The sequence below is a fragment of the Cuculus canorus genome, chromosome 8 (assembly GCF_017976375.1).
Source record: "Cuculus canorus isolate bCucCan1 chromosome 8, bCucCan1.pri, whole genome shotgun sequence".
NCBI lineage: Eukaryota > Metazoa > Chordata > Aves > Cuculiformes > Cuculidae > Cuculus > Cuculus canorus.
The window spans coordinates 9173189-9185431 of NC_071408.1; the positions used below are offsets into that span (position 1 = coordinate 9173189).

Genomic DNA, 12243 nt, shown 5'->3' on the forward strand with positions numbered 1-12243 from the left:
ACTTTGAGTTTAATTAAGGTCAGATTGCAATGTTTTAAAATGAACTTACATGCTTTCTGAAAAGCACATGACCAGGTAAAAAACTGTAACCCAGAAAAAGTCACCAATAACTCCAAGATTTCAGGAAGCTTATTAAATAAAATCTAACTTTACAGTCATGCAAGCAGCAGAGATCCTTGTAATGAATGGGCAGAATGCACTCCAGCACATCAGGAATTATAAAACTAAATTAGAAACCCAAATCTCATTTGCTCTAAAAACAAACGACTCTTTGTTCTTGAAAAGGAAGTTGCTAAGATAATGCAATGAATCACCCTTCTCCAGTCAATTTCTGATGCTTAACCCTTTCTATATTTCTATTAGCTAATTATACATGCATCATACCCTTCAGCATTTTATGAAAAAGTGGATATCACTAACATCTCATCTTTATGAAGGCTATATTACTCAAAACTACCCTTCTTCCATATAGTGGGCATCTAGGCAAGAACTAAAATTCCACGGCACATTTCAAGAAAGGCTAAGGATTGTATTAACTTATCTTAGATGAACATATCCCAAGATTCAAAGCTGTACACCAGTGATGATTGTACCTGAATTTGATGAGAACAGATACTACTTTGGAGTACTGTGCATCACATAGACACATAAAGAGAAAAAAAGGTCAGGTCTCAAGTTTTAGCAGCTCATAAGGGTGAGAGAGAGGTGCTGTCTAGAAAAAAGTAGGGCTTCTTTATATAAAATACTCAGACTCAGACCCTGAGTACTGTGCATCACATAGACACAGAGCATCTCTGCTGGTCATTTTACTTTTATGCCAGCTATGCTGGCTCTGGTCAAGGTGACATTAACTTTCTTCATATCGGCTGTTACAGTGCTGTGTTTTAGCTCTGCAACAAGTACAGTGCTGACAACACACTGACATTTTAGCTGTTGCTGAACAGTGTTGCATAGCATTGCTTCTCCGCTTCTTACTCTGTGCTGTCACCTCCAGTGAATAGAAGTTGGGAGGAGACACAACCAGGTAGATCACCCAAACTAACCAAAGAGATGTCATATAATGTCATGCTCAGCAATAAAACAGAGAGGAGGGAGTGCTTCCTCTATGACTCAAATAGAATAAGACATGCTCTCAGAACAAAAGAACTTGAGTTTCCGATAAAATAGTAATGTAAGCCTCTCAGCAGCCCAGTTTATAGCAAAGAAATAAGAGTTAAGTTACTGTAGTGTCAATACAGTTGGTGAAACTGCATGACAGTGCTATTGTATAAATTATATCTACCATTGCAGCTCTTTTTCCAAAGTGTTTGCAATATTGATTGTGAAATAGAAACATCTTTGCACCAAACACCAAAGTTAGCTGAACAAAGCCTGGGTCTGAGGCTGAGTATTTTATATAAAGAAGCCCTACTTATTTTCTAGACAGCACCTCTCTCTCGCCCTTATGAGCTGCTAAAACTTGAGACTTGACCTTTTCTTCCCTTTATAGAGCATCTAGAGTTTGCCTGTGAGGCAGATGAGAAGGGTATCCTGGTTGGCATAATTTTCATTGTTCAAGTTAGATTGTTTTCAAGCTGAGATTTTCAAATAAGCTTCCAAGCCTTACAACCGAAAAAATTATTCAGAACACAGTCACAGATGGTTCTTATGCCCTAATTATGTGTTTTCTCAATTTCTCACCCATTCAAGGACACACATCTCTCACATATAAGGGGAAGGAGAAGGTCTGTGATTGTTATATTGTTAACAAGAGAATTAATTGAGAAACGTTTGCATCTTGCATTACATGGGACTCTTATCTATGTGATATGTTCATGAAAAATTATGTCTGCATAGATGTGTAAATGCCTCATTAAGTTTAATAATTATCCATTAGAAGGGCAGTTCCACAAGAAGATCTCTATTACTGAAAAACAGGAGACACAATGAAAAAACATTGCAATTGTATCACTACTGACCTTGCTGAATTATTTCACCTATCCAGAAATATTTTTATAAACATATTAATAATGAATGTCATATTGTAAAAATGCATGAATAGGTAACATCATTAAAAGGTTATCAAGTAGCCCGTGAAATCAGACACAAACTATATTTTCAGATTTGAGCTTAATTCAATCTGAATTTGTATGTTAATCCACATATGACAGAGGGAGAAAGCAGAAGTGGAAGAAAAAGGACATTGCTATGAAATATGATACATAATGAGTATGTACAGGCTGAGGTACTTAATGCCTTCTTCGCCTCAGTCTTTAATAGCAAAGAAAGTTGTTCCTTCTGTTTACAAATCCAAGAGTTAGAGGGGCAGATTGAGGCTTCCGTGATCCAAGAGGAGGCGGTTAGAGACTTGCTTGCCCAGCTAGACTCCCACAAGTCTATGGGGCCGGATGGGATCCACCCAAGAGTATTGAAGGAGCTGGCGGATGTCCTTTCCAAACCCCTATCCATCATCTTCCAGAGGTCCTGGCTGACTGGGGAAGTTCCACTAGACTGGAGGCTGGCTGATGTTGTGCCCATATATAAGAAGGGTTGTAGAGAGGATCCGGGGAACTACAGGCCTGTCAGTCTCACCTCAGTGCCAGGGAAAGTCATGGAACAGGTAATCTTGAGTGCTATCATGAAGCACATGCAAGAGAACCGGGTGATCAGGCCCAGTCAACATGGGTTTACAAAAGGCAGATCTTGCCAAACTAACCTGATCACCTTCTATGACAAAGTGACTCAACTACTGGATGAGGGAAAGGCTGTGGATGTAGTCTTCTTGGACTTCAGTAAAGCTTTTGACACAGTTTCTCACAGCATTCTGCTTCAGAAACTGTCAGCCTCTGGCCTGGACAGGCGCACACTCTCCTGGGTTGAAAACTGGTTGGATGGCCGGGCCCAGAGAGTGGTGGGCAATGGAGTTAACTCCAGCTGGAGGCCAGTCACAAGTGGAGTTCCTCAGGGCTCAGTACTGGGTCCAGCTCTGTTCAATGTCTTTATCAATGACCTGGATGAAGGCATTGAGTGCACCCTCAGCAAGTTTGCAGATGACACTAAGCTGGGAGGAAGTGTCGACCTGCTGGAGGGTAGGGAGGCTCTGCAAAGGGATCTGAACAGGCTGGACTGCTGGGCCGAGACCAATGGGATGAGGTTCAACAAGGCCAAATGCCGGGTCCTGCACTTGGGGCACAACAACCCTATGCAGCGCTACAGACTGGGGGAAGAATGGCTGGAGAGCTGCACGGAAGAGAAGGACCTGGGGGTGCTGGTTGACAGCCGACTGAACATGAGCCAGCAGTGTGCCCAGGTGGCCAAGAAGGCCAACGGCATCTTGGCCTGTATCAGAAATGGGGTCACCAGCAGGTCCAGGGAGGTTATTCTCCCTCTGTACTCAGCACTGGTGAGACCGCACCTTGAATACTGTGTTCAGTTCTGGACCCCTCACCACAAGAAGGATGTTGAGGCTCTGGAGCGTGTCCAGAGAAGAGCAACAAAGCTGGTGAGGGGGCTGGAGAACAAGTCTTACAAGGAGCGGCTGAGAGAGCTGGGGTTGTTTAGCCTAGAGAAGAGAAGGCTGAGGGGAGACCTTATTACTCTCTACAACTACCTGAAAGGAGGTTGTGGAGAGGAGGGAGCTGGCCTCTTCTTCCAAGTGACAGAGGACAGGACAAGGAATGGCCTGAAGCTCCGTCAGGGGAGGTTCAGGTTGGATATCAGAAAAAAATTCTTCACAGTAAGAGTCATTGGGTACTGGCAGAGGCTGCCCAGGGAGGTGGTCGAGTCACCTTCCCTGGAGGTGTTTAAGGAACAGGTGGATGAAGTGCTTAGGGACATGGTTTAGGGAGTGTTAGGAATGGTTGGACTCGATGATCCAATGGGTCCTTTCCAACCTTGTGATTCTGTGTGATTCTGTGATAATGATACACATGCCCCATCCCTGGAGGTGTTCGAGGCCAGGTTGGATGGGGCCTTGGGCAGCCTGGTCTAGTGGGAGGTGTCCCTGCCCGTGGCAGGGGGGCTGGGTCTGGAACTGGATGATCTTTAAGGTCCCTCCCAACCCAAACTATTCTATGATTCTATGGTTCCATAAAAAGAAACTTTTAAAGAACAACTTTTCAATCAAAAAACTACAAGTATCATCTTTGAAAGACAAAAATCAACAGTAGACTGATGCCACAATGTTATCTATAGCTAAAAAGCAGAACAAAAATCTCCATCACCTTCCTGGATGTGGCAGAAGGCAAATTATCCCAGCAATAAAAAGCTCTCAAGCAAAGCTATACTATCCCATTTACACAGAAAGATCGATTTTACAGCAAAACAAGGATTATACAAACCTGGGAAACGAAACGAGAACGTTACCAGCTCCTGCTCACAGTGGAAGGTGGTTAGACAAAGGAAGCAGAACACTCATACGAGCCAACCACGCATTTTGACACATTGTTAAACAAAAAATTAACTAGTTTATTATATTTAACATATTTACAAAATAGTACAAATTAAAGTACTGTAAATCCATTATTGCATGACAACAAAACGTCCATACAGGCAAAAGCAGCACTGAAAAAGACACTCTAGAATATTTAGGAAGTCTTTGGTACTCAAAATATAGTTAAAGATGCAGCATTAACTTAATCAATACAGGGCATTAAACACGGACAATGATGTGTAGATTTATACCACAAAAGTAAGTTAAGCTATGGCTTTTGTTCTCAAAGGCCGATTACTGGACTCAGCAGTTGCTTGAAAGCTTTATGGAAACTTTAGGATGAAGAGACTACTCAAAATTATTATAAAACCACGTTGTTGAAAAAGACTGATGTATTTCTCAACTTGTATGAATTAAACTGCCTCTTCTCAGAGCCATATGACAGCAAAGCACTAAACACTTCACAGGCCCAGAGCCTATTCCTCTACCCCTTGAGCAGGCAAAACTGTGAAAGAATCAGCTTTGTCTGCTTAAGGAATATAGGATCAAGCTCACAATAGACAATAAAACTGCATGGCAAAACATGACCAAAGAAGGTATATGCTAGTCTACACTGCTGTACACACCATTTACAAAGTAAGTTTTATGCATAATCTACATATATACAAATGCTCTCAACTGTTCCATCAAGTAATGTACTCAACACAATCACAGTTTACATAATTTTGAGGTAAATCCTTGAAAAGTTAGAACATCAGCAGTGTTTCATCTGCAAGGCTGAATCTCAAGCAAAGGATTCTAATTAGAAGATCCTCTCTTTCACCTGTCCACACAGCAGTGTACGCTACGTGTAGCAGAGAGGTAATATGGTTGCAGAGACCAAGGAGATTATTGAAAATCCTCTGTGCTGTTCTTGGCTCTTCCTGATGACCAGGAGGCGGCCACAAAGAAGCAAAGAACACTGGGCACAGCCAAAAAGAATCTGAAATACGTACTAGCAGATTCTGCTCTGTGGATAAACAGAGATATTATGTTGCTTGTAGAGTGGGTAAAACTACCATGTGAAATCGTGCAGTGTCTGTGCACACTAACAGCAAGATGCCTACGTGAAAAGAGGACAGAGAAAGGCAAAAGAGAGGATATGGGTAAGGATGGATTAACTTTCTTGATTGGTCAATGTTAGCCTAGAAACAAAAGGCATTTAAAATCTTTATTTTCTTAGAAGTTTTTAAGCCAGGTTAGACACTAAGTGTTTGAAACTACACACAAAGACATCACCACATTTATTTCAGCTTAAAACTACAGCACTTCTGACCTTCCATAAATATACTAAAACACCGCCTCACCAAGGGGTGGACATCACTTTAGAACGGCTGATGCTTCAAGCTAGCTAACCTACACACATTTTTCCCTGGGGATGTTCTCAACACTGCAACAGGCCACTTGCTCCCTGAACTGCCATTAACATCCCAGGGAACACAAGAGGAAAGGGCCCAAAGAAGTCTGCAAGTTCCTTCTGCATTACCTTATAAGAGGTATAAATGGCAACAGTAACTCCTGTTAACTAGGAAAAGACAGCCTACAGTTGAAAGCATCAAAGTTCATCCAAACCAATCAAGAGGTTAAGATAAAGAGTTTTGTTCTTCACAAATGACATCATCCTGCATTAGTATATTCTCCTACAGAACAGGTCTACAGTATTTATTTAATGTTAATGCTGAGAATTTCAAATCTCGTCATGTCTCAGTTGCACTTTTATGGTCAGCTGCTTAAATAAAAAAATCTTACACAAAAAGGCTTGGGATGACAAAGAAAGGATCCCACAATTCCACTTTAAGGACACCTTTTCAAGCAATATGACCTCACTACACCTTTTTTAAAATGTTGTTTTTAAATAAACTGTTAGAAGATTCAGGCAGGACCTCAAAGTAGTCAGTAAACTAATTATATATGCATGAATGCGACTCATGTTTACTACATTCATATTTCCTTCAGAATGTTTTTGTGAGTGTAAAACTGTTTGTAAGGTGATAAGTAAAGTAGTTTGATGTTTCAAGACAAGTCTACTGACTATATTTATGCCCACTGGAATGAGTGAACTCTGTTTTCTGCATGCAGTGATAAGGAATAATAAGCCTTCATCTCCTTGTACCATCACAGATGTTAGCTAGAAGAAAAGAGACTTATTAAATATTCAGCCATAGCTAGTATTCATGGTGTAGTACACGGTGAAATGAAAAGGAGAATAAAGAAATTTGTTTTTCAGAGATCTTCCGGGAAGGTGGGGGTTGGACTTTGTACCGTTCCCTAGTGACGGCAAACCAGCAGGTTGTTTCTTGCACAGCTCTGGGCAAGGTAATAATCTGTCAGCAGAAACTTCTGTATAAATCCCAACATTAAGACTGAAAGGTTCACAGAGACAAAAATGCTGCTGTTTAAATACTTAACAAGACCAATAACACTTTGAAGATATTCAATTTTTAAAATCCCTGAAACTGCAGGTCAGCAGAGGAAAGTTTTTAATTCATTCATCCTCTTCAACATAAGTTGATGGAAACCAGCCCACCTAAAAAGGGAAAAAGCAGAACAAAAAAATACATGAGATGCACAGTTGTTTTTTTTTTAAATGTTGAACTAGGCAAAACAAGGATGGATCTGTTTAGTAAATATAAGATTACAGAGATCTGCCACAGTTAGGGTAAGCACAGTAAGCAGAAATATAACTTGGATATATGATGATTTGCAGACTAAATCCACCCCTACCCCCTTTTCCCTCCCACATCCTGCCTTCAGTCAGGTCTAGGGAATTCTGTTGCAAAGGAAACAGGGACCCATTTGATTGCATTTGATTTAAATTCCATTGACACCAACAGGAGTTTTAAATAAAACAGAACTAGAAGGCAGAGTCCAGTGTTTTACAGTTCATAAGTTATAATTCTAGCTCCATTCTGAAATTAATGATGTGTCAAATAAGGACTACACTAGACATACAGGGAAGCAATGTCATATATTTTTTATTGTCTTATCTATTTGCTTCATGTTTTTCACTCAGACTTCTTTATATCGAAACCAATTTAACACTCAAAGACCTCAAAACCAAACATAGAGCATGACTGGAAGGAATAACTGCATAAATTTCATTGTAGACTACCTTGACAAAATATCTCCAGAGGTGAGCTTAAGATTGCAAGTCTAGGCTGTAAAAGTAATCAGAAAGAATAACAGGCCGTCCTTTGGGATGTGGGTAGCTGCATTCCAATGAGATGCTGTTTTCTTCACGTGTGAAATGTATATAGCATGACTGCTATCTTTTCTGATTCTCCATTTCTTCTTGTTTAATTGACCATTTCACTTCAAGGTCATAACTAGGCTCATGCACATAAAAAAAAAAATGTTCCCGGAATTGTATAAAGTAGTAAATCTGGATATTACTTCAAGTGGACTTGCAAATTCCATCTCCAGCTCCCAGTCAATCCACCTTTCTTCCACCTTGCATTTGTTAACCCTGCATCTCAACCCATCAGACACAGAAACAGCAGCCTCAAATACTTCTGACTAATCTGCACTACAGAGCAGTACGCTAAGATTGAAACAATATAGTCTTTAGAAGTCAAAACTGAAAATTCCACACAAGTCTGAGTGAAGCGTAAAGTGACTTTGTAAAATTCCCTGCTAAACATGCCACTTCATACAGGCCACATTTTACTCAAAGCAGCAGGCGCCTATAAAAAAAGGTGGGTTATTCCATTGCATTATAGCCTGGCAGAAAGGTATGGAAATCATTCTGTGTTAAGTCGCTAAGCGCACTTTCACAGCACCAGCGCCTGAGCTATTCACCCCAAATACGTATGTGCACATACACAGTTCAAGAAAGTTCAGCTATGGCTGTACTATCACTCCTGGATATTTTCCAATCACATAATCTTGCCTAAATATTCAGCCTGGCAGGTCACATTAAATAATCAATTAATTTAGATGCTGGGAAAGCTGCCTGGCAAGAGTTCTGCCTGGTTCCTATGAAACAGCAATAAAAACATGTTGTATCTTGTGTATTTAAATATACAAGGTTTACAATGTAGGAACACGCCTTATTTTTTCACAAAATCACTGTCAGTGAAGATAGAAATGACAAAGGAAAACAAAAAAACAACCACCTTACCCTTCCATTTACTTCACCTCTCCACCAGCCATTCGCACTCATCTTTGTATAAATTTTTACAACATCCCCTTTCAATAAGGAGAGTTCTCTCATGTCTCTTGCACAGAAGTCATACCTGGCTATGGCAATGCCTATCACCTTCGGGCTTAGCACTGTAATGAAACAGACGTTGATATTATTATGATTTGTTAACTGAAGGCGTAAAGAGCAGTACTATAAAATACTAAAAAAAAAGATTTCACAACAACATACACTGGCATTTATTTTCAACAAACACAAAAACATCTGCACTGTGCAGGTCTAGGATGTTTAATAATAGGTGAATGGCATAAAAGTCGAAGGGGTTTCGTGATTTTTAATAGTTTTTATTTACAGAAAACATCAAACTAGATGAACCATAAATAAAATATTCCCCAACCAAAACTGCTAAACACATTTGAAATTATAGTATTTTTGTGCTTCAAAACAAAACTTGCTGCCAGTTAAATACATCAACATATTTTACAGGTCACTAGTTTCTTTCTGAAAGAATTATTAGCGTTTACAGTTGATTTAACTTTAAACCTTTAATGAAGCAAAACAAGCAGAATAAGGTGCTGTTCTTCCAAGAACAACTTCCAAGTTAAATATTAATGCACTTAAAATTGGGAGCTAAAACTTGCATGAGCAGAAGTAAAGAGTTTCAACAGGAAATTTGTATGGACCATTTGTTGCAATCTGCATGAATACTGGCTGATGTACATCTACTCTTTTAAGAAGTTTATTCTGTAAATCATCAACTAATTTCTTCCACAAAACTTTTTATGAAGAAAAAAAATCCTTCCAAACTTTTTGCTAAGTTTCAGTGAAATTAATACTTAAAAATTTTAAGCTACATTAGTATGCAAGCATTTAGTCAATATAAACCCCAGTCATTTTAAGCTGTGAAATATTGTTTTTTTTAAATAATGTGGGAAAAAGCCTCATTTCAAAAACCAGCTGCTCTCTCCCAAATAATTTCGTAGGAAATTATATTTTTAACTCTAATATAGAATGTCCAAACTTGCCAAAGAAACCCTCAACTTTTCCGATGAGAGGAAAGTGGGGATGGCGCCTCAGAGATAAAGGCCTTTGACTAAAGGCCTTTTCTTCTCAGAACCCTTTCCGGCCTCTTAGAAATTCCTAATATTTTTTAGGAAATCCCATTAAGATTATCATTCTAGCAACCCTTTCAACAATGTAATGCTAAAAGTTCATAGCTAGTTACCTTTAATTTAAATCAGGAAGACAAAATACAGTAAGTGAATCAGAAATTCTTAACAGTTTCAGCTCCGCTCATATTTAAGATTTCTTCTGACCTCACTGGGGACATTTCATAGAAACGGAGGGTTTTGTGTAATAATATTAAATATATGAAAATATTATATATAAAATATTTTTAGCTTACAGGGAGAATACAAACAATTTATTTTCAAGGAACAAAAATAACTATGTTTAAAATTATTATTAGATATATCACAAAAACAGAATGCCTAAAAACCATTTTGGTAACAGATGGCAGATATCACATCATTAAAGTTTAGTCCAACATTTCAGACTTCTTCTGTAGAGTATGCTTATCGCATACTTGATACAGAACCTACAGAATGCCATATAAAAGGGAATCAGCAGCTCAATTGATTGCTTATACTTACAATATGAGGATGTTGTAAAAATCTAGGGGATATATTAAGTATATTAAAGTTCAAACATAGTATTTTCCCTTCTACGCAAGGCAGATGCTACTTGTTTAGATGCTAACACAAATGTTATGTCCTATACCTTATCAGGATTTCAGTAATCAGTTTTACATGGAAAGAGCACATTATGGGCAGCAATTGTTTTGGAGAAACAAAAGAAACAAGAAAGAGCAGTTATTAATTCTAAGGTCAGTAACCACTTATAGGCGTGTAGCAATATCACTGGCGGATCTGAGGAAGCATCACAGAATGGATGGAGTGATTCTGGGAAGCGGAGTATCATTTCAGATTGTAGAAAGGAGATAAGGTGTCAAGGAAGACTATTACACAAGGCAAAGATTAACAGGCCTGGGAAAACATGGAAGAAAGTAGCAAAGGAGAGAAGAAATGCATGCAAGTGTAATAAAGAGGGAAAATATTGAGGAAAATTAGGATAGAAAAAGAAAGAGGGGCAGACTTGGAGGAAAAGAAGACTTGTAACTCTTTTTCAAGCTGTGAAACCAGAGAGGAAAAGGAGAAAGAAGCAAGAGAAACCAAAACCATCTATCTCCAAAAATCTTGAAGCAGAAAGTGGTATAATTTAGATTAATTTAGAAACGAAAATCCACATTTTCAAATAAAAATGACGCTCCTTATAGAAAATGTAAAAAAAAGGAAGCCAGATGAGTGATGGAATACAGGAAAATGAGACTGCTAATTTTGGAAAAATATTAGACATATCTGGTCATACAATCACAAAAGCAACTTGAGTTGAGACTTATCAGCCCTGAGATCCCAATCAGAGCTGTCCCAGAATAAACGAAATTTGAGGGAAGATAATCAGCATGTAGAAAAGATGTCTGTACAGATGTCAGAGAGAAGAAAGACTGAGTGAAGAACAGAAAGAGAAGACCTATACGGAGAACGAGGAAGGAGAGAGCAAAGACTGATAAAAACAAAGTGCCCAACAGGAGAAGGTGAATGAGAAAGGGGGGTGGGGAGGGGGTGAGAAAAAAGAAAATAAACTATTGAGAAAGCAGTATTAAATAAACCTTGTGTACTAGGAGGGAGATACTCAGAGGATTAACAGGAAATAGACTTTGAAATCTGAGGGAGGTGAGTAAAACATAGACGGGTGAATGAGAAAAATACGCTTTTGCTTAACCTAGCCTTTCCTTCTGTATGCAGGAGGAGAAGAAAGGACAGGGCTCCAATTCACACTGCAGTATGTTGGAAAAGTTTTTCATTGACAGTGAGATGGATGTGTTGCAAATGAGTTTTAATACTAGTTTGGGCCAATGATGAAGGAACTAGGGTGCAAACAAAAGAGGCTCCTTGTGATCACAGCACGCTGGTCTAGCTCAGGTTTCTGCCTGTGCTTAAATTCCACAAGGGTCAATGTATCATTATAAAAGCTGTGAGTACTTGTTTCTCCCTCCTTGTGGTATGGCCTCCTCATTATTCTGCAGCTATATGCCCTAAGGGTTGCTCTTAGCTTCCATACTCCTTGAAGTAACGTACATTTACCTGCACTGTTTAACCAAACCTCAGTTCTATTACACCAGCACGGGCAGAATCTCCTGTAGTGCTCAGTAGCCAGCTTAACCCTTCTCCCATGTTACCAGCTTCCGTATCAGCAGAACTAAGCCAGCTCTGAAAATCCTTTTGAAACTCGTAATATCACTACATAAGTATTTGCTCATTTAAAGTAAGCAAATTCTTTGGCTACTTTTAAAAGAGATTGTTTTACTAAGAATGTATGAAGTAACGCAGCCTATATATCAGAACATGAAATCCCAGTCAAATAGGCAGATAAAATTTAAATTAAGAATTACTAACCAATATTTCCCTTTAATATTTTGCACTTGTTTAAAGAAATACTTTGCACAGCATATCCTGATATGCAAGGCATTGAATTCTCCCTTATTGTTACAGTTACTTAAGAATTTTCTGATAAAGTAGTTTTTCATAGGATA

At 38.9% G+C, this 12243-nt stretch overlaps 1 protein-coding gene across 2 annotated transcripts in view; it reads right to left on the reverse strand.

Moving 5' to 3' along the window:
- Window positions 1–4450: 4450 nt before the first annotated feature.
- Window positions 4451–12243, reverse strand: part of VAV3 (vav guanine nucleotide exchange factor 3) — a 165786-nt gene continuing 157993 nt past the window's right edge. For both annotated transcript variants that reach the window (XM_054073128.1, XM_009555828.2), the window contains exons 26-27: window positions 8571–8722; window positions 4451–6977 (exon numbers count right to left, since the gene is read on the reverse strand). In XM_054073128.1, the coding sequence (XP_053929103.1) occupies window positions 6936–6977; window positions 8571–8722 (194 nt within the window). In that variant the 3' untranslated portion in view covers window positions 4451–6935. The remainder of the gene's footprint in view (window positions 6978–8570; window positions 8723–12243) is intronic.